Below are 23140 nucleotides of genomic sequence, written 5' to 3'. Positions count from 1 at the left end.
GCTGCATCATCCGCGTAGAGAGAGCAGCGTACCAGAGCTGGCCTTGGAAGAATATGCTTGATGATTTGACGTTGCGTAGCAAGTGAGATGATTCGTGCAATGGGTCGATAGCTAAGATAAAGAGCATGGACAAGAGGGGATCTCCTTGTCGTAAACCTCTTGCATGCCAAATGTCTTTTCCAGAGATTCCATTAAGCAACACTCGAGATGAAGTCACCGGGAGGAAGGATATCCAGTCCCTCCATCGTTGACCAAAACCAAGCACCGTCATGACTTTTACAAGATAGGCCCAATTTATAGAATCAAAAGCTTTAGAGATATCTAGCTTTATGAACAAGGAAGGTTGTTTGCTTCTGCGCAACTCTTTGATTACATTTTGGGCATATAAGAATTTGTCATGGATACATCAATTTTTTTATGAAAGCACTTTGGCAATGAGAGACAGTATCATTGAGTCATGGTGCCAAGCGATTTGCCTTGGTGAGGATTTTGGAAAAACTGTTGATCAAACTAATTGACCGGTAATCTGATGGGTGCAGTCCAAGCGTTCTACAGTCTCAAAACCAAAAACCTTGGCCTAACCAATAACGCAAACATACTTCTCCTTCCAAAGCGAGCTGATGCTATGGGCTAACTAAAATAACTAATTTTTAGTTATTTTAGAGCTAACTAATTTTTTTTAAGCCATGAGCTAACTAAAATAAGCTCAACCTCTTCTATCGTATTGCAGCTCGAGCTTGGATGTTGCTTCACCAGCGCCACACATCCTGATCATGATCCAAGCTTCCAACTCACCACATTGTTGTAGCTACAAAGTCTAGAAATACAAACAGAGAAGTAATAACTCGGACAAACCATCACTAAAGCAACAACACTAGTTCTAGAGTGAAACTAAATGATATTTCAGAGGGGTAAAAAGACTGAAACTAAATGATATTTCTAGAAGGGGCGGCGGGGCGCAGGTTGAGCAAGGCGATGGAGAACAGGTCGTCACACTATGTGAAAAAAGAAAAAAGAGACATTACATAGTCACTTAAGCCTCGGGTCGAGGCAGACCATGACAGATCATAAAGTTTTCTGTCACTGATGATATTAATGACAGATAAAGTTATGACCCATCACTTATGACTTATTATTAGTGACAGGTCTTCTTGTACCAGTCATAAGTGACAGGTGATGTTACAACTCATCACCGATGACTTAGCTGTGTTATTAGAGCTGGCCAGGTATTGTCTTTTCTTAATTTACCCAACTAAAAACTATACGTATTGTGCAGATCTAAAAAGATATTGTACAGAAAGGTTACAACAATAAATAATTGGACATTTATGCATGAAAACACAAACATAAACACTAAACTTATAACCATGCTATAGCTAAGATTTAAAAAAAAGGTATGAGGCTACAAACATTTAAAAAAATTGCATTAACAAGTTACAACTGATGAGGCCAAAGAGGTACGAGACTCAAATATTTAAAAAAAAATACATCAACATTTAAACCAAAGAGGTATGAGACTACAAAGTACAAACAAAATATATCAACAAGTTACAACTTATGTTTAGCCTATTTCACGAATTTTCATTCACACGTTGAACAAATCTGGTGTAGTGTATGACGGCGTAGTAGCCACAAATATTTTTATTTTTTTATTTTCTCTTATTTCTTTCTCACCTCAGAAGCATTATAATAGGAACCATTATACATTTCTGCTTAAGTTTGATGTAAGAGATGACAACTATGGACACAAACGCGTGTTCCAAAAACGGTTCAGAAACTTGAGGAGGTGAGAACTCAATCTTTCATGCCGAATTTAGCCTCAAAAAATTTGCCAAAACTGACAAAGTCAGGGAGAAACGGATGTAACTTTTTTTTATATCCGTATAGTCAAAAAAATATTAAAATTGGAGTCTGTATGCAAAAATTATACCCGTTTTACTGAAGATACTTTGGATCACTTCTGGCAAAAATAGTCATTAGTGACAGTCTAAGATTACGACCCGTCACTATTGTGCAGTCATTAGTAACGTATCACGGTTATAACCTGTTATTAATAACCTTTGGCAAAAAAGGTTGAAAGGATAAAATATTTGGCTTCATCACAATGCATATAAGGGTGTGGTGGTAAGGGGGCTACGCGCGTGAAGGGAGGTCGTGAGTTCGATACCTATGGAATGCAGAGTATAAAAATAGTGTGAAAAATAATAAGTGACCTATGGTGAGTGGTGATGGCTCCTGTATTGGGATGCCTCAGGTGAAAATATAATTTTTTTACTTTTTTTATATTAAAAATGAAAAAAAAATATTTATCGGTCATTAATGAAAGATCATAATTATAATTCGTCACTGATAACCTTCATAAATAACAGATCACTGTTATGATTATAACTGATATGATTATTAATAACTAGTTATTAGTAATACGTTCGAAGTTCGAAGTGACGGACATCACCTATGACAAGCTCCACGAAAACTAGGGCACAAGGGGATGCTTGTCGCTTCCATTTTCACCGGCGGTGAAGGTGGAGCTCGCCATCGACCACGGCTGCCGCGAGCCAGCGGCGGGCGCGAAGGTCACCATCGACAGCGGCCGCCGCGACACACGAGCATATTGTGCTAGGTGCGCAGCTCTGTTGGTATTTCGCTAGAGCCGTTCGCTGGAGCTGCGTCTCGGTTGCATGCTCGGAACGAGTCGCGTGAGGAGTCGCTGGTCTGCTCTGAGATCAATGGTTACAGGTGGTACCAATCGGGCACGGGTACTCACAAGGGAGCGCTTACATCACCGTAGCAGAGAATTTTTTTTTTCCGAGGTAGCTGGCACGAGGTTGACGAAGGGGAGCACGTCCCTACCGCGTGTCGCGATGTGGTTGGATGGATGCGGGCTCTAGTTGGGCTAGGACGGGCCGAAAGCGAGAAGAATAGAAATTTTGGCTTGCAGAGAAAATAGAAAGAAAAAAAAGATAAAGGGTCGTGGGAGTTGGTATTTGAGAAGAGGGGTGAATTTGGCCTGAAGAAGTTTGGGTTTAGGGAAATGTCTGAGCATTTCCAAGGAATACGGTGATTGAAATTTTAATAGAATTCAATTTGAATCGGCAAATGAAAACCATAACATCCAGAAATGCATAAGTGTGGACTTGTGCATGCTTTCACATTTCAAAAATTGAAATTTGAGCTATATTTGGGTTACTTTGCCTAGATCCATTTGAATTTGTTTCTAGTTCGTTGCAAATTCAAAAGTTCATAATTTTTAGTGATTTTTAGAAATGTCTAAAATACAGGATTTTACACGGTGAACCTCTACTGTTTGGTTCATAGCTTCGAAGAGATGCCGTTTCTATTTCACTTTGGAGGGAGACTTAAATGGTACAAGGCCCATTGGCAGGACGATACCAAATGAGAGCACGCCACGTATTAGGGAGCATGAACGGGAACAGGGAATCCACACCTAAATTTGGTAAGAATAAAAAGTAGCTAAATCTCATGAGCATGCCAAATTTTAGTATAGTATTGGTGGGTATCAAACCAAGTACGTCTAATATCTTAAGTTTGTACTCCCGATAATCCCAAATAGATGATATTTTAGCATCCTCAACTTTTTGCTAAATGTATGCTGTCTTTGAACTTCTATATACTTTTTAATCTTTTCTTCTATTCCTGCCCCTACTAAATAAATGCTACAACTCTTATAAATAAATGATTCATCTTTTCCAATGTGGTATAAATAAAGGGCAACAAGGTCATTTGACCTATTTTCTTAATTTTTTTACAAATCTAAAATGATATACGTTTGAGATTGGAGAGAGTAGTAGGATAGGTAGGTTCACCACATGCAATGTCATAGTTATAATATAAAGACTTCACCAAAGATCAAACTGGTCCAAAAAAGCACTGGGAATACTAAGAATTTGAAATCTCCATAAAGTATCGACATAGTCATATTGATTTGAACCAGGGACCGTATGTGTCATTCAAATGGAAATTTTAGTCAAATAATTCAGTTCTTTGGCGGAACAATCAAACCTTATATCAACCGGATCAGGTGATGAACTAAATAGGAAAGATCCGGGCCAACAATTTGTGAGTTATCAAAAAAGTTACTCACCAGAAAGGTATAAGCAGAACAGAATACACGAGGAAAATCAGGAAAAAAAAAAGCAGGGGGCGATGGGGGATCATTATTGATGCTTCATTTTCACACCGATATCACCGCACATTTATCGCAGTTTCATGTTAATGGCGATGGAGGTTGTGCCTGTTCTTCCAACCTAGAAATAGGGTACCTTCTTCCTGCGGACCATAATAACTAGTGGCTTGCGCGCGCCTTGGCGCGCGAGCGAAAATTTACAGGTTGATGGAGATAGAAAAAAAAAGTGTTTTGGTTTGAGTATGGGAATAGTTGAGGGTTGTAAGCTGGAGGCTTTGGTTTTTATGATTGGTATTATAGTTGTTTGGAATATCGTATGATATAATCGTTTAAAGAGTTTTGGTGGTGTATGGTTTGACATGTTCAAGTTTGAAGTGTAGTATATGATGTTATGTCATATGAAATATACACAGCAGCAGGTTCTGTGATGTTGTGGTTACAACCTGCCGCATTTGTCAAACAGGGATGCTTATCATATTTTTTTAGCACGCATGTGTCTAAGTGTAGGGTGCAGACACTTAGCACTCTAGATAATACTGACACTGATATCATTCTATACAGGAGGCAGTTATGCATAGTATGTAACATGGTTTTCTACATTCTGATTTGTCATGAGGCTGGGCAACATATGGTCAAAAGCAGTCCAAAAGAAAAACTGGCTTCTTTTCATGGCAAAAGGCAAATACTTCTTCAGCGTGTGAATGCTGCAGCTACATTGGTTAGCTGCAAATGAAAGGTGGAGCAATGGTCAGCTTTTTTTTAATTTTGTTTGATTTGTTGGTGGCGGAGAAGTAATGTTTGTACCAGTGTTGTGCAGGTGACGTGAAGCAGCTACTGAGCTTCATCAACCTTTGGTTCAGACGGCTTTGAGTCAGGAGAGGTGACCTGGTGAGAAGAGGTTCTATATAGACAGAATAATGCAATAATGTTAATATTGTGATTATCTATGAGAGGCAGTATGGGTATTTTTGTAGAGGAGAGATTCTGGCCTGTACTTTTTGCTTGTTGATTGTGGTTGTGGGTCATCTGTCAATCTGGCATTGCTGGTTTTGCTCTTCTTATAGCTTATATTGGTTTCCTACACAGATAAAAAAGTGTAAGGTTCAAAGTAGGTGTATGGGTTTTAGTGGTTTGAAATACATGTATGTATATAGAGGGTTTATAATGAGTGTCAAAGAGGACAATGTATATTTACCTTTGTTGCATCTGGGCTTTCTCGAAAGAGCTTTCTTTTAGCACCAGAGTGGCTAGAGGCATCAGCAGCATCCCTGTTTGACATGCGAATAAACATTTGGTTGAATATGTGGTGTAGTGACAATAATAATATTTTGGTATATGTTGTTGTTTTATACTTACCAAAGTTGAGATTTCTTGGATACTGATTCAGTATAGTCTAGTAAAGGGGGAAGTGTCTGAAACAATAGTGTAATATAGTTAGAATTTATGTCATTAAGAGGATATTATATGCTGTATGAGATTCCAAGTGTATCATAAAGGGAAGTGGAAGCTTATATTGTCTAGCAATACATTTCCAGTGGCTGTTCTTTGAGTATCTGATGGTGTAGAAGTCGTGGTAGACTTTGATGCAGATGGAGGAGTAGCAGCAGGTGGAGAGGCATAGGGGTCAATGTGATGTGTGTCAGCATGGATGCTTGGTTTAGACATCAATGATTCTTGTTGGGTGCTTGAGTGAATTGTCATTTGAGGATTTAATAGCCCTTTGTTTTGATTGTTTCTTAGTTGTGGGAGTGTATGTTGCCTCCCATAGGCAGCGATGATAGAGTTCACCTGGTATGATTTTTTCGGGCTGTAGTAACTTTGATTCGTCAGGGTAATTGCAAAGGTGAATTTCAGTGAAACTATAGCTGCAATGTCCGGTGGGATATCATTTCCAATTCTTGTGGCTCTCAGGACCTGCTGAACTGGTTTACCAACTATGCGCCGTCCAACTTCACCAAAAGCAACCATTTCAGCTTCAGCAGTGCCGTCATTTGCTACAAAGCATAATTTGTACCTGCAGTAATAGTAATTGTGTTCTTTAGTGATTGTTGTAAATGTGATTCAGGAAAAAATACATGAAGTAAGAATAGGTGTCAAGTACTTGAAGCGATAGCCTGTGCAAGAACATGTGGTGCATTTATATCCTGGGCCATCTGGAGTGCAAGCACGACTGCATTTGTTGCATGATGCAAACCACCATGCTGTGGTTTGAACCAAGCGAGTAATTGTCACAGTGCAGCGGCATCCATTTTCCTATAATCAAATTTTGTCGATAATTGTCATGCAACAGATATAAGGGAGAATAGCTAATTAACTATGATGCATTATTCTAAGGCATTATGGTTTAGTATTGTAGGAGGAATAATCATTGGGATAAATAATAGCAGCAGTTGCATATATGATCCATACCGGAAAGTCGTATGGATTCATTGTTTCTAAATCTTGGAGCTGCTTATCTTCAACTTGAATTGGTTTTAGTGTGGATGGAGGTTGCTGTGTGGAGGCAGCAGTGCGTTTGATCACCAGTTGTTGGTTTTGGATACTGTGCATAGATGTTTGTAGGGTGAAAAAATAACAAGGAACATATTAATGTTTAGTGTTATAACAGAGAACCTCAAAAGGATATAAATTATTGTATGACAGTATCGATTTACGTACGTGTTATAGAATGGTTCAGCTTCTGGGATTGAAGGATTGAAATACCAGTGACATGCTGCGTTTCCACTTAGGTATTCTTCACCTTTTAAAGTGGAATAGTTAGAGTTGATGATGTATGTTTGTTAGTAAAAAGTATTTGTTGCAAGAGTTGTTATTACCTGCAAAAGTTTTCATGAGATTGCCAACAACAAGAATAACAACCGGTGTAGCTTGTTGTTCATTATAAATTTCATCAATGGTAAACTGCGTGGCTCGCTGTCCCCACAGTGTCAGTTTAACCTCAACATTGCTGTGTGCGAATAAAGTAGTTTATTCATTTGATTCTATTGATTGCATGTATAGCAAACTGGTAGAAATATTAGTGTATAAGTTTGCAAGGAATAGATTGCTTACTTTAGGTCTTTAAGCATGATGTGTCTGCTTACAGTAGGAGTTGACCGATTCGCAAGTTGTATGAGAGATGTGTCTGAAACTTCAGTGACGATGCCAATCACATCTGGAATATGCAACATGCAGTTATTTGAGGAACTTAAAAAGGAATGATTATATAGAGTTAGTAAATAATGGTTAGCAATGATACAAACCCAGGAAATTCTTGTTTTCACCAGTATAATGAGGTAGTTCAAGAAAAGGTGTGAGTTTGTAGACATATCTTGGGAATGTTTCTGGTGGATCTCTCGCTGGAGTTATCTTAGTGTAGCAAGTAAATTCAATCATATATGGTGCATCAACTGGCCTGTACAGGGTTTTGGAATTTGAGACTCTGAAGCGGCTCATAACGTAGATACCACCTTCTTGGAGCAAAGGATCTTTCCTTTCTATTTCTGAGTTTGGTATTTCAGCATATATTGCATTACCCTGTGGTTAAAATTTTGATATAAGTATTCTAAATTATCAAGTAAGTATTCTACATATATGCATGGGAGTTGAATTAGTATTTTAGGTTGGAGACTGAGTATTGTAGAGGTATCCATGTAAGCTGAATAATGGTTATATAGCTGCAAGGTAAGTAAGAAATTATGGCAGTACCTGTTCATCTATAAGAACAAGGTCAATGTGGGCTATTGGTCCATCGTCGGTGCCACCACGATACTCCCACTTGCGTGAGACACGCGCACATATTGTCCAATGTTTGGACTTTGGATGCAACGTTGGGAGAAGATCAAACGGCATATCGCAATCCTGCACATGTGTTATTCAGAGTTGTGAGCTTATAAGAATTAGCATGTGTTACAGAATAGGAATAAAGTGTCTGAAGCAACCAAATTTCAGAAACATTCATGTATATAGCCCTGTGAGCTGTAGATAGCCATTGGAGTTTTTGCTTACCATGTGGATCATTGTATCCAAGTAGCACTGATTTCTCAATATGTAGCAATATAATATAGTGCAATGTGATTTTGGACAGCAACATATGGAGCTTTGTGATGTGACAGGAGGATTGAATCTTCTTCAAAAAGCTGACATTGTAAGGCACATTCACATAGAAATTTTCTACGTGTGCATAGATATAGGAAGAATAGACTGTAGGGCTTCTTTATAAACTATATTCCGTGTAGTATCGGTACAACTGCCATCATCATCCTCTATCAATATCTTGAGACCATGTCTAGAAGTCACACGCGAAACAGCCACATATAGCTGACCATGGCTAAAAACTGGATTTTTCAAATAGATGCCTACTCTATCAAGTGTATGACCCTGACTTTTATTAATGGTCATGCAATAGCATATCTTTATAGGAAATTGACGGCGCTCAAGAACAAAAGGAAGCTTAGAGTTTTTCAGAGTTAAACAGATACGAGGAATGAATATATTTTGTCCTGTGTGTGTGCCGGTGATTATTTGTGCTTCAATAATTGTATCACCCATGGCTGCCACTATCAAGCGTGTTCCGTTGCATAAGCCACTAGATTGATTCAAATTGCGTAGCAGCATTATTGGAACTCCTATTTTAAGGATCAGTCTATGTTGGGGAAAATTGTTCCCGTTTAACGAATTCAAAAACTCAACAGGGTATAGGAGGTCATATGAATCATGGACACCCTGTGCCTTAGATATTTTGTCGCAACTTAGATACTCTTTTTCATCACCAGGTATAAGAGATACCATATGCGAGTTAATTTGATCAGCTACTTCATTAGTCGGTGTTAATATAGCTCTTGCACGGAGATATGAAACATCGGAGAACTTTACTTCTAAATCTGGGTATGTAGCATTGATTAAGCATGCAATTTTGTCATGGTCAGTCATAAGAAGTAGATCATGCGGTATTTTTATCCATGTAGGTTCTAATTCACCTTCTTTTGCTATTGCGTGTAATTTTCCCTCACCTAAATCTAACACCCATTGGCTAAATTCTGCAATTTCTCGTTGAGCTTGTGTGTCTAAATTTGGGCAGCAAAGCCTCATATTTTTACTCAATGTTAAAACTGTGGCATTTTTCCAAAGAGGTGAGTTTATTATTGCTGCATTTACAATTTGTGCCCTTGTACCACCCTCAATAACAGGTAGTATTTGTCTCAAATCGCCTCCCAGAACAACAACTTTGCCACCAAAAGGAGTGTCTTTTGCATGGGGTGTCTGAGTTGACAATAAATCACGAAAAGTTCTATCTAGTGTTTCAAATGCTATTCTATGTGTCATGACAGCTTCATCCCAAATTATTAATGATGTTGCCTCAATAAGTTCAGCTAGCATAGTTCCTCGTTTAATATCACACACAGTGGCATTATCTATGTCACAGGGGATTTTGAATCTAGAATGCGCTGTTCTGCCACCCGGCAATAGCAAGGATGCAACACCAGAAGAGGCAACTGTGAGAACAATTTTCTTTTGTGCTCATAGGTATGCAACTATAGCATTCCATAAATAGGTTTTACCAGTGCCTCCATAACCAGAAACAAAAAAGAAGCCGCATGTATTATTTAGTACTGCATTTGTTATAGTATCAAAAGCTTGACGTTGTTCGTCATTAAGATTTGAAAGTAGGGGATCAGATTCAAGCAACAAATGTTCATTGTCGTATGAAAGTTCTTCATCAATAAGTCGATTTCCATATGCTACATGAGATGGATTTGATCTATGTGGTAAGTTATAATCTCTCATTCTCCCTCCATTCTTTGCAAATAGTGTAGATAGGTCATCAAGTAAATAGTCTCTTAATTCATTGTCAGATAGTTGATAGCTTGGGTTGCCAACAACTTGTCTGAATCTATATTGGATATCATCAACTAATGCTCGCCAAACTTTTTCAAAGAATGTATGTTCGTCGTTAACCTCGCAAAAAAGAAGCATTGTAACAAACAATTGCCTAAGTTGTGCAGAAGTAGCCCATGATGCTGCTTCGTCAAAAGCATTATACCATTCTTGGTCATCACCAAGGAGGCCACGAGCATTGCATGCTTCTTTAAATGTTGCATATGTGACACCGTTGTGTGTTTTGACATCATCATAATTCTGAGCGCCTTTAACAACCATTAACAACATTCTAAGGTAATATCGTTCGCCAACAGATGGATGTACATAATATAGCCGTCCTATTTTTGTTCCTATTTGCCTTGGTTTCCATGCTCTTGATGTTTCATCCCAACGCCATTTTGAGGGGAATTCACAGTATGTTAGCTGTCTTGCTTGAGGATGTATTTGATTGGCTGTGAACCATTCAGTTAGCATGGTTCTACGCAGGAATTCTACAGAGATGATATCTGCTAAATTAGCATTAGCATTGTATGTTATATTATTTTCATTTGGCAAATGTACAGGCAATCTCTCCACAGATGGAAAGTGTCTATGTATGTCAAAGCCAAAAATACGCCAGCATGCATCTTGTTCACAGATGTAGCGGCAATCTAGGTATTCTTTAACCTCATTTGTAGTTTGTGTTTCGTCATCATATGGTACATCCTGCCCATTCCTTATTTTTTCAATATAAACTTTGCCGCAGTCTGGACCCTTTGTCACATACTTGAATAGGTATTTGATGAAAATGCTTTTGTTGCACCATTCTACATTGATGTGCGCTTGAAATTTCTTAAGTAAATGCATATTGTAAGGCACTATCCATCTGTTGTTGAACTTTACATTTCCTTTTTGGATGTACATGTTATTATCAGATCTTTTGTATATTGCAAAGCCATTTTCATCAATAGTGGTCTCAGCATGAAAAGGTTTTGGGTATCGTTTTGAACATTTATTGTTTTTCATGCAGGGGCTGTCCTGATGGGTCTCACCGCATGGGCCATGCGTCATATGTTCAGCAACCAATACATAACCCAGGGGATCAAGTTTTGGATCAGGAATTTCTGCGCTTATGTACGTATCAATGAATGTAGATGATGGCTGTGTGGTGTCGTGGGACACCCATGTAATAATGTGTGCGTGAGGGAGGCCGCGTTTCTGGAATTCGATAGTATGCAAGACTGAGAATGGGTGAAGGAATCCCAGGTAACAGAGGGGGTGGAGGAAAGAGAAAGGAAGTCAGTATAAGTATATTTGGAATAAACATAGCCTAATTTCGGGAAATTATGTTATAATAATTACAAACGCATACCTGCGTTAATCGGCCCAAAAACCACACCTTTTTTTATGTCCTCTAGAAGTTCTTCAAGCTTCATATGATACACTCGCACAACGATGTCGGCCCTATCCGTGGATTTTTGGCCAGGCTCAAAAACCAATGTTTCAGAGATCTCTGGCCATTTGGAATCACATGTAAACGTTGTGAAGAAGTCTGGTGGTCCATACACTCTACATATCGCTATTCCATCATGGTAATTTTGGATCATGTAGCGTCTTCCACCAGTGTGTGAAGCCGGCAATATGGTTTTCCCAATGTGATTCCCGTCTATGCACCCATGGCTTACAGCATCGGTTATACCTTGTAAGTTTTCTACTCTGAGTTTAGCTTGGTTTTTTAGTATGAACCAGAGTCTTATTTCATCTATGCAAGCACGAGCATCAACTTTAGCTTGACTGGATAGTGTGCTGCAACATAAATATGGGTTTGGCTGATTCTTTCTATAGTGGAACATGTAACGGAAATAGTCCTGCATTGTCATTGTAGAGCGTATTTTTTCATGAAGTGGATCAATACCGCTATAAGGTATACCAATCTGGTAACCACGTTCACCATATGGAAAAAGCAGAGGGTATTGGAGCGGCATGAAAGCAGGATGCAAAGCAGATATTTGATGAAGTTGGTCATCATGAGTTTGTATCACTATGTCTCTTTTGAATGTGTCTAGTGTGAAATCACCAACAACAAGCATAGCAAGTTCATCAGTTGTAGGCAAGTTATATTGTACTGGATCACCTTCTTTTGCCCCTATTATTCTAATAATGAATTCCTCATTGTTATGATGTGTGAGTCTATCTCTTGCAAGCTTAAATTTTTTTGCGAATGGATTGTGCATGTAAAGCATCCGCATTAGCTCTTCAACTATTAATGGATCTAGTGGGTCAATAGGCCTTTCTTCTGGGTTCAAAGCATGTATTCTATTTCTAACTTCGTTGGCAGTATCGTATATATATAGTTGTATAAATTTAGGAGGGTTGCCATCTTGTGGAAGCAAAGATCCAATACGGTGGTAGACTTGACCATTAATTTTGAAAACTGGTGGGCCTCGACCATCGTTCATAGAGCGATCTATGTTTGCTCCCATTGATGTAAAAGCAAATAGAGAATTGTATTGGCGTATATTCTTCAAAAACTTTTTGCAACGAGCATCGCCGTTAAATCTACTTAAGTTGGCCAGGGGCTCAGGTCGTTGTTTAAAAGGTGGTATTCTAATCTTGCCTCCTCTGCAGCAAGAATTGTAAATGATTGTATTGTTTCTTATGGATGAATCAGATTTAACCCTTTCTCCAAGCCAAAATAGGGCATGGCAATATCTGCATTCGTATTCAGGTGGCCCAAAATAAGAACGATGGGGATAAGAAGCTGTGTAACATGATGTTTAAATTAGGATATGCGAACCGAGTGTAGTATTGTAGGTAAGCAAAGGTGGCAACAATCGAAGAGGAAGCAACAGAAGCTTAATCAGTCAGCAAAAAGATGTAGCTAAGTAAATTCGGTTGTAAAATGTTTATTTTTTTATTTTTTTCCATTATAAAAAAAATTGGAAAATTGTATTCTACAATGGGATTATGGTGGGCACAAGCGCAATATGGCAACCGCACATACCTTTTAGAGCATCGATGTAATCTTGGCTGAAGTGGCCACATTCTAATGATATTCTATTACCATCTAGCGTTGCTACAACAACAAAGCAACAATAACAGTTTAGACACTAAAAGTATATATTATTGTAGGTAGCTTATAAAATCTAGTGATTCTACAAGGTGGTACTAAACACCTGTCTGCGCCAATCTCTGTTGATCTAATAATCTCCGCCGTTTGCGTTGATATTCAGCTGCGCTCATAGTTAAAGGTGAGTGATGTGCAGCATCACTTGCTACATCACCTGGTACCAGCAATAGATAGTAACACTACTTTTTGTAGCAACTCATCATATGAGCTTAAGATATATGGGAAATAAACATACTTCGCTCTCTGCGAGCTCCACGCCTAGATCGCGCGCGATGTGTGGATGAAGATGCTGTATGTTATAGAAATAGTAGGGGGAAAGATGGTAACCAAGGTTTCAATTTTGTAAGCATATTCTAAACGCAAGAAACAAGAGTAGCACCAAAGGAAAGAAGCGATGAACATACATGTTGAAGGATCAGTTTCTTGGTACGCCTGAACTGCATGCGGCTGCATTGACTATCGAAGCAAATAGGAATAAGCATGAAATGCCAGTAGCATAGTAAATAATAGCTGTTACAGCTTATCATGTTATAATTTGGACAACCATACGTGGACAGGAGGGGGGGAGGAGGGGAGAGAAATGGAGGGAGTTTGATACCAGTGGATAATATAACCCACATTCATTAATAAACATACTGCAATATTTAACAAGGAACACATACAACAACAGGAAGAAAATGTACATAGTGCACTCAACAAAAAATTAGACAAACAAATATAGGGATGCAATCTCTTTTAAGAAAGAGTGGTATTCTGCCTCTAGGCTATCATTGAATTGCAGACTACGCTTTCTGACAGATGCACCCATACCAGCTAAATGGACAACTTTAGTAGCTATACTAAGTGCAGCTTGAGCAATTCTTCTATGCAGAACTAACCCCTGAAAATTATAATCAACCACTAGGAAACCATATATGGCTTGCAGGTAAGCAACGGCCTGAAGAGCAGATTGCTCATAAGCTGCTGTGCATCTTGCTTCAGCACATGACCAGAAAAAAACCTGACGCGAGGTACCTTGTGTACTCATAAAGGGTAACTCTATTTCTACCCCACAAAGAACACTTCCATCACCAGCAATCTCAGAGAGTAATGAAGCATATGGTAGATGGCACTTATCCACAACAGCTTGCAGGAGGGAAACATATGACGCTCCAACGATAAACATATGGGTTGCTTGATTTGTTCTGGTGGGCCTAGTTTTTTTTTTAAAAAAAAGGAGGAAAGAAAAGGAAAATAAAAGAGGGAAAATGCCAGTAAGGCAAGCAAGGAGAAAAACGGGGAGAAGGGTAAAAAAAAAAAAGGGAAAAAAGATTTAAGCGCATTAGTAGGCACGTATGTAGTCAAGCATAGTGTAACATTCGAAGTTAAATACAGCACACACATATACATTCATAGATATATATGCGTGTATACACATGCGCATTTATATATTTCTCCATAAATGGTCAGTAAGATCCAGTGAGGGAATTAGCAGCATGTGAACACGCGCACAAGAATAAGCATCAATGTATTTCAAAGGCAGCTCATAACAAAAAGGGTGTATGGAACTTACTGTGATGGCACAATGGAAGTCTGCGGGCTACTTCACGTTGATCAAGCGACGTAAAAAGCTGCAACAACGATTAACCTGGAGGGAAAATTTTAAATAAAATAATTCTGAATTAAAGTAGTAGCCTCATTGGTAGGACAGTTAAACAATGGTAGACATATATATATATATATATATGTATATGTATATGTATATGTATATGTATATGTATATGTATATGTATGTATGTGTATGTATATATATATATATGCATTTACATATCTGTCTATGTATCCTACACACATATACATTCATACATATATATACGTGTATACACATGCGCATTTATATATTTCTCCATGTATGGTCAGTAAGATTCAGTGAGAGAATTAGCAGCATGTGAACACGCGCACAAGAATAAGCATCGATGTATTTCAAAGGCAGGCATTTATATATTTCTCCATGTATGGTCACTGACATCCAGTGAGAGAATTAGCAGCATGTGAACACAAATACAAATGATACAGATCAATGCATTTCAAAAGCACGTCATAACAAAAAGGGTTCGTAACATTTGACGTTAAATACAACACACACATATACATTCATAGATATATATGCGTGTATACACATGCGCATTTATATATTTCTCCATATATGGTCAGTAAGATCCAGTGAGGGAATTAGCAGCATATGAACACGCGCACAAGAATAAGCATCAATGTATTTCAAAGGCAGGTCATAACAAAAAGGGTTTATGGAACTTACTGTGGCGGCACAATGAAAGTCTGCAGGCTACTTTACGTTGATCAAGCGACGTAAAAAACTGCGACAGCGACTAACCTGGAGGGAAAATTTTAAATAAAATAATTCTGAATTAAAGTAGTAGCCTCACATTGGTAGGACAGTTAAACAATGGCAGATATATATATATACATATATGTATACATATATATATATATATGTATATGTATATATATATATATATGCATTTACATATCTGTCTATTGAAAATAAAATAATTCTGAATTAAAGTAGTAGCCTCACATTAGTAGGACAGATAATCAATGGCAGTCTATATATGCATTTACATATCTCTCTATATATAGTAAGTAAGATCTGGTGACAGAATTAGCAGTATGTGAACACAAATACAAACGATATATATCAATGTATTTCAAAGGCAGATCAGTAGAAGAAGAGCTCCTGGATCTTACAGTGATAGCACAATGGGACTCCGTGGATCACTTCACGTTGATGAAACAACGTAACAAGCCAGGACAGCAAATAACCTGGAGCAAAAAAATTAAAAATTAAAAACCTTTGAGCTAAACACTAATCTAACATGACTTGCGTGTGGGGTATAGGGACCAAAACACCAATGATGCTGTACCAAACCTGTGTAACGGAAGAACCCTGTAAGCAATTCCTTCAACTTGTTCTCCGCTGCAAGCAAAATACAAGGAAACCAACAAATCATAGATTATCATCGAATAAAAAAAATCAAGTAAACAAATACATTATACGTTAACGCTAAATTCGGTTCATTTTTTCCTGTACCAAACCTGTGTAACGGAAGAACCCTATAAGCAATTCCTTCAACTTGTTCTCCGCTGCAAGCAAAATACAAGGAAACCAACAAATCATAGATTATCATCGAATAAAAAAAAATCAAGTAAACAAATACATTATACGTTAACGTTAAATTCGGTTCATTTTTTCCCCTCTCCTTTTGCACAGACGATGAAGTTAATAATAACCCGAGACAAAACCAATGAATCACTGATTAGGGGCGTAGAAAAGAAGCAGAAGAAGCAAATGATGCTGTACCAAATGTGTCTAACGGAAGCACGCTGTAAGCAATTCCTTCAGCTTGTTCTTCGCTGCAAGCAAAATACAAAGAAACCAACAAATCATAGATTATCATCGAATAAAAAAATCAAGTAAACAAATAGATTATAAGTTAAGGCTAAATTCGGTTCATTTTCTCCCCTCTTCTTCTTTTGCGCAGACGATGAAGTTAATAATAACCCGAGACAAAACCAATGTATCACATATTAGGGGCGTAGGAAAGCAGCAGAAGAAGCAAACGATGGCGGCGTCGCCGGCGAAGGAACCAGGGGGAAAAAAGGACGACGAAGAAGAAGGAAAAGAACAACAACAACAAGAAGAAGAGGTGGTGGGGAGAAGGCATCCATAGATCCAGACAGGCAAAAGCAGGAGAGAACAATAATCAGCCGGGGTAGCAGAGAAGAAAAAGAGGGGAAGATATAAAGAGCAGTGTGTGGAAAGTGCTGAGGTAACTAAAGTATAACTACGGTAAAGTTCTCTCTTATCACGCGAGGAAAACGATCATGGGTAAAAACCAAAATCCTAAACAGAAAAAACCGCACGAATCGAAGAACCCTAGGAGACCGAGGAGCTGGAGGCGTACCATGGAGGCCACAGCGAGCTGAAAGCGAACGGCGAAGACAGACGACAGAAAAATCTTTCTTCGTGTTTTCCGTCCCCTTATCTCTATCTCCTCCCTTTTTTTTCACGTGGCCGATCGCTGCAAAGCAAGCACAGCAAACACTAAGCTCAAATCGTCTCTTGAATCGACGTGTGCACTTCCACGAGAACCTTCCCCGCCACTCCAGCGCTATCGCGCGACGCGGGCGCGGGAGGCTCCGCCAACGAGGCAAGCCACACGCCAGTCTAGCGCCATCGTGCGGCGCGCGCGGCACGACCTCGAAAAACGCGACGCGACCTCGGGAAGCCCCGCACACGAGCTGAGCCTAGCGCAGCGCGGAACGCGAGTGCGGGAGGCTCCGCCAACGAAGCCAGTCCAGCGCCATCTCCGCACACGAGCCGAGCCAAACGATACACATCGAGCGGTGGAATCAATTTTGGCCGACGTGGATAGCCTACGTAGCCACCGACACTCCCTGCTTTCATAAGTAGTAATATGAATAATAAAGGCCAACCTTTGAGGAATATTTTTACCCCAACTGCAAAAGATAACGTTCCAAATGTCCGAACTGGCCCCCTTCTAATCCAGTATGGCCTCAAAAGAAGAGCCAATTTCCACCAAAATTCCACTTCTTTCGATAGAACTACAAGAGGGCTCATGGCACAGATCCCAATGGCAGTCTTACGAGCAACAGGAGCTAACACCGTATAGACGCCTAATGCAAAGGCAGCTGTCAAGGCAGTGATGGAAGTCTCCATGAAATATGAGGATGCGCGTAGGTACACTTTGCGGCTCGTCAAGTGGACCATGGAAGTTCCAGAGTACCTGAGACCAAAAGTAGCTATCGAGGAACAAATGAAAGCTAATGCGTTGGCCATCATGAATGCATCAAAAGCATAGCTCCCAGCAAGTGTTGGTGTACCTCCATTTGGGTGATCATCTTGTATGTATCCACCAGGCAGGGCAAAAGTTGCACCGAATGTCACAGTTGCAATTAAAACAGAGCCAATAGACAGATTTTGTGTCAAATCTTTCAAGTTATCCAATTCTTTGATATCATAATCTGATTTTACTCTATGAATATCTTCATATTTTTCATTAAAATGGTCCTCGCGAGAAACACCATTCTTAGCGCCGGCATAAACGAGTGACAAGTGTATCCAGTTAGCGGGGTTCTGTAAACCAAAAGAAGTAGGGACAAAAAAACTATGAAGATGCAGTTATTTCCAGTACCTTCAGACAGCGAAGCTTAAAGAAAACCGAAAGAATAGTTTACCAGATTATAATGCATCCCTGGGGGAATCTTATACCGTGCAATATCTAGAGGATTTTGCCCTTTTGCATTTGTTAAATTCAAACTTACTTCCCGTCTCCCAAGTAGAGCGCGAAACATAAAAAGACTCCCTTCCTGGACAGCTTGGTGCAATGCAGTGTTGCCATCGTTGTCTTGCAGATTCCAAATCCATGCCAGCGATCGATTGCTGCAAGCATAACTGACCAACCTCCTTTTCTTTTTCTCTACAGCAACTTGAAGGAAAGTCCTCCCCTTAGCATCACGCAAACCGGCGCTACTAGGACACCTCTTAACAAACATTGCGACGTTTGGCCATTCACCGGGGCCGGTCCGGAGGGGGTCGAGCGGTGCGACCGTCCCGAGCCCCCAAAATCTAAAGGCCTCATATGTATATATATACTGTGTATATCGGTCTAAATGCAAACTGATAAAATTAGATCTGAACAATTTATATTTAATAATGGGACTCTATTTTTAATCTCGCTTCGGACCACCAAAATATCAGGACCGAGCCTACCATTCACCAACAGATGCAGCGACATGTACGGGGAATAATCCATTGCAATCTGATTGATACAGTGCGTCCGGGTTAGCGTTGAATACTTGCAGACATCCTACAGTTCTTCGCCACCTCGGCACTGGCGTAGCAGCAGCAAAATGAAGAGGCGTGCTCCCGTTTTCGTCCCTTTCTTTAGCAAGGTCCTTGTTCCATCCTAGCAGCTTTTCTGTAAGACCTGAAAACGAGCTATTTATTTTAGAGAAAATTGCAAAATCCGCCAGAAGTCAGTTCAAGATACAAGTACGACTCCCACAAGTTAAATAGTTGAATTTAGCAATCAAAATCATGTTAGGCATAATACTTGTTCATTTGCAAATCTGCATATTATTTATCCTTGTATTAAGGGAACAAAGAACTTATTTTGCATTGGAATACAAAATATGATGTCATATATCGACGGACAAGACTATTAAAACAATATGCCCTGTGTTTTTAGATGGACGGAGTAAATTTCTTGACCAAAATAAAATGTGGGCCCGCTTGTAATAGAAGGACGGTTCTAGAAATTTTTGTGACAGAGTTGAAACTTGAGTTAAATACTTTTTTTCGAAAGGACGGTACTAGCAATGCTGATGTTATTAAAGAAGAAAAAAATTAACCCAGTTTATGAGTAAAACCGGATTCAAAAACCTTAACAACTACATGGTTGATTTAAGGCCAACCTACGAAAGACCCAACAACTTGAGCACCTCAATGACAAAAGCCAAACACCACAACACACCAGCAAAAACAACACACGCGGAGTCCACCAATGGATCCACCAACGAGTCATCATTGCCAAGCTCGACGTATGTTGCGCCCAAGCAGCTCCGACTTTCCGTAGCCAACCACAGCCTCTGTGTGACGCATGCTGCGCCCAAATAGTTCCGCCTTCCCGTAGCCGACCACAACCTCTTTGCAGATGCCCCATGCCCCGTCTACGATAGACTCATGTCATCGTTGCCAAGCTCGTTGGACACCCCGACGCAGCAACTCCGACTCCACCATAGGTCGCCCGAGGGCAAAAAGGCGCCAAACAGAATCGAGACCCCGCCGAACAAACTACCCCTAAAGAGGACCGGTGTGGCCGCAATCGTCGCTGAAGCAGGCTCCCTCCACAACCAAGCAGTCAGCCAAAACGTGGCGTGAGATCCACCAAAGCGACGCCTCCAGGGAGAACATGATGCATCAGGCGCCGCCATCGCCCATCCCGACACAGACAGGGTTTTGACCCGAGGGATCCCACGGCATAAGGGGGAGCACCTTCGACAGACACCTCTAAGGAGGAAGTGGCACCCGAGGGCGTCACCGTCGTTGCCCGAAACCAAATGTCGGGCAAGGCTTTCACTCGGGACACCCAACCCCCACCCGAAGCTGTAGCCACTGCAGGCGCGCGTTGCCCCAAAGCCCCTCCCCCGCCCCCCACTCCAACACGCTCCCCACGGGCCAGACCAGAGGGAATGAAGGGAATCCGGCAAGGGGAGGAGCCGCCATGGCACTGAGGGGCTGAAGGCAACCGAAGACGCAGCGGGAGAAAGCCAAGCTAGTAGCACCACGCCAAGCACAGCACGCGGCCGGATAAGAACACACCCCCTCACCACAAGGCACCCCACGAGCCGGATCAGAGAAAGAGCAAATCCGGCAAGAGGGGGAGTACACTCCAGCTGCACACTTGCCAAGTGCAGGAACCACCACCGCTAGTAACAGCATGATGATAGGAGGGCGGCGACGACAAGACAGCAGCAGCAGTGGAGAGCAGTAGCAACAGGGCATTGAAGGCCAACAGCAGCGGGCAGCAACACCAGCGGAGAGCACATAATGGAAAGGCATTGATGGCCAACACAGCAGCAAGCCTTAACATAGCAAGCCAGTGGCGAGGGCCCATTGAGGGGGACGGTAGGGGCATCGCGCACGACAGGGCCAACAAACCGCAACGACAACAGTGGGCCGCAGGTTGAGCAAGATCCCTAGGTGGTCATGGTTGGCACGGTTGGCAGCTAGGACATTCAGTGTGCCATTGAGCCTCCAGAGCTCGCCGCCCTGGATGTGGTGCCAGCACAGGCCAACGAGCACGAGCCACCACAACTGCTCGCCATCGACTACAACCGGCACCAGATCTACAGCTCGCAGGTGCTCGGCGAGCACCAGAATGCGCACAAGTGCGAGCGCACACACGCCAGACACCGCAGTGATGCGGTGCCGCTCGGGCTCGACCACCACCATGTGCACGTGCACGGCGTGTAGCCAAACGCAGACCAAGGGGCCGCCACCGACCCGGTCCGCCCCCTGACAGAGGGGAACCGCGCGCGGTGCTGGATCTGCGCAGAGCCAACCGTCAGCGCACAGATCCAGCTTGTGGGGATGCCGGATCCACACCTAACGGCGCCCACCGAGCGGAAGAGGGGGGAAGGAGGGAGGAAGGATGGGGAGAGGGGGCGAGACCGTGGCGGCAACCGCTTGGTGCCGCCGCCGCCATCACCGGCCAGCAGTGGTGGCAGCAGCCGCACAAGGTCACGGTGAGGGGGGCTCCGGTGATGGCAATGCGGTCGCCCCCCGTGTCGCCTCGCAGGGAGATGACGCGGGGGTTTTCACTCATCGGCGGTAACCAAGGATTTGGATATCACTTGAGTTAAATACTAAGGATTTGGATATCATCTTTCTGTCCAAACTGCCCTGGCCTGAATGTTTTTTGTTTTGAACTAGGTCTTGTGGCTCGTAATAATGGTGTGGCAAAGCAAATTACAATACAGATGACAACAATGAAGTGATTCAAATAGTATTACATAGATTTCATCTGTTATTAGACATTCACAAAAGTAACTCACAGATGTTATGGTTAAAATAAAAACCATTAGTTCCTTCATTTTTCAAAGTTAGCCTTGTAATGCCTAAAACATACTCTTATGTCTCGAAGCAAAAATAATAATTATATCCGCAGAAAAATGATAGATGAGCCTCGGTGTAAAAGCAACTGAAATTTGGAATGGAGCAAATGCTTATAGTGAGTACCTTTGCTTCGAAGAACCGCAGCGTGCAACGCATTTTGCTCATTTGGCCCCAAATACGATAGGTCTTTATCTTTACTCTTATCATGTAGTGTTTGTGCTATGACTTCCTTCTCTAGCAGCACGGCGAGGTACAATGGTGAAGAGCCCTTTACAGGAAACCTAGCCAATTCTGAATCTGTCGTCAGTAGCAGTTCAACGAGAGGATTATCTCCAATGCGGACAGCCTCGTGCAAGACCGTTTCCTTACTCTCATTCTCTTTTCTCAGCAGGTCCTTCACTATATTGTCACCATATTCACTTCTAGCTAGATTAATGAGATGAGAAACCATTTGGGATTTCCCAGTCCTGGCAGCACAATGCAATGGCGTGTCACCATTGTTATTTACTGCTAACAGGAGGTGTTTGGCCATGTCCTTAATGAAGGTCGCACACTCCTTGAAGTTGTCACCATCCCCATTGGCGGCCACCACATGTAGCACGGTGTCCACTCCAACCGTGACATCCTCTAGAAGCGACGCTGCGGACGGTGTTTGCATGTTTGCGCCTTCTTCTACATCGTCTGAAGATCGCAGCTTTGCCAAGCTTCTGTGGTTGCAGGTACTTCCAGGGTTAAAAACTTATCGACTCCATCCAAAAAAAATGCTTCATGAAGTTTATGCATCACAGTTGGAACTGTCAGATGCGTTTGTTCGTATTACCTGCAGTTGAGAAGATGATGCAATTTCTCCCGATCGCCGTTGCATGCCGCTGCTAGCAGCAGCGGATGCATGCTCGCCGGGGAAGGCTTGGCCGCTGGAGTCTGGTCGCTCGCCATCACCATCACCATCGTGCTAATGTCCTCCTTGTTCAGTAGATCCTTCAGCCGCTGGCAATCGCCACGGTCAGCAGCCACCATAAGTTTTGCATCCATGGCCACTGCCGGAGCATTCTTTGCCACCATTGCCAAGCTAGGAGGCTCGGCTTGAGTGGTCGACGCCATCACCACCACCAGGTTTGCAACTCTCCCTTGCACTTCCTGGTTACAAAAGTTGGATATTAAACGTGTGAGAGGTTATGTGTTCAGTGCCAATCCTGGGACATTCTTATACTGCATCACCGTATTCGTTGGAACCTTGGCTTTATTCCCACGTGCAATCCATTTCATGTTTGCATCAGAATAGCTATCTACATTTGGTTAGGTTGTATTTGTACGTATACATCATTCCACC

General features: G+C 41.5%; 2 protein-coding genes across 9 annotated transcripts; both read right to left on the bottom strand.

The window, feature by feature from the left end:
* Positions 1 to 4648: 4648 nt before the first annotated feature.
* Positions 4649 to 17032, bottom strand: LOC133897388 (replication protein A 70 kDa DNA-binding subunit D-like). 8 transcript variants are annotated; one of them, XM_062338113.1, is made up of 15 exons: positions 15409 to 15483; positions 14665 to 14739; positions 7832 to 7984; positions 7387 to 7660; positions 7196 to 7298; positions 6961 to 7091; positions 6803 to 6884; positions 6554 to 6686; positions 6246 to 6397; positions 5672 to 6158; positions 5501 to 5556; positions 5340 to 5412; positions 5140 to 5222; positions 4949 to 5045; positions 4649 to 4867 (listed from the first exon to the last, which is right to left on the bottom strand). In XM_062338113.1, exons 3-14 carry the CDS (start codon positions 7973 to 7975, stop codon positions 4976 to 4978), a joined length of 1788 nt encoding a protein of 595 aa, XP_062194097.1. In that variant the 5' UTR covers positions 7976 to 7984; positions 14665 to 14739; positions 15409 to 15483; the 3' UTR covers positions 4649 to 4867; positions 4949 to 4975. The 8 variants fall into 8 exon arrangements, 6 of the variants coding, with proteins under 6 accessions (XP_062194097.1, XP_062194095.1, XP_062194098.1 ...); XM_062338111.1 differs by having other exon boundaries at positions 4949 to 5029; XM_062338114.1 differs by having other exon boundaries at positions 4949 to 5029; positions 5933 to 6158.
* Positions 9644 to 22970, bottom strand: LOC133896896 (uncharacterized). The gene is made up of 12 exons (XM_062337532.1): positions 22631 to 22970; positions 21934 to 22517; positions 18902 to 19120; positions 18369 to 18697; positions 17390 to 18267; positions 16471 to 16523; positions 16206 to 16253; positions 16034 to 16086; positions 13517 to 13568; positions 12987 to 13058; positions 11355 to 11495; positions 9644 to 11106 (listed from the first exon to the last, which is right to left on the bottom strand). Exons 1-12 carry the CDS (start codon positions 22909 to 22911, stop codon positions 9644 to 9646), a joined length of 4173 nt encoding a protein of 1390 aa, XP_062193516.1. The 5' UTR covers positions 22912 to 22970.
* Positions 22971 to 23140: the final 170 nt, after the last annotated feature.

This window comes from Phragmites australis, chromosome 17, assembly GCF_958298935.1.
Source record: "Phragmites australis chromosome 17, lpPhrAust1.1, whole genome shotgun sequence".
In the NCBI taxonomy this organism is placed as follows: Eukaryota; Viridiplantae; Streptophyta; class Magnoliopsida; order Poales; family Poaceae; genus Phragmites; species Phragmites australis.
This window is presented reverse-complemented; position numbering and strand designations above follow the sequence as displayed.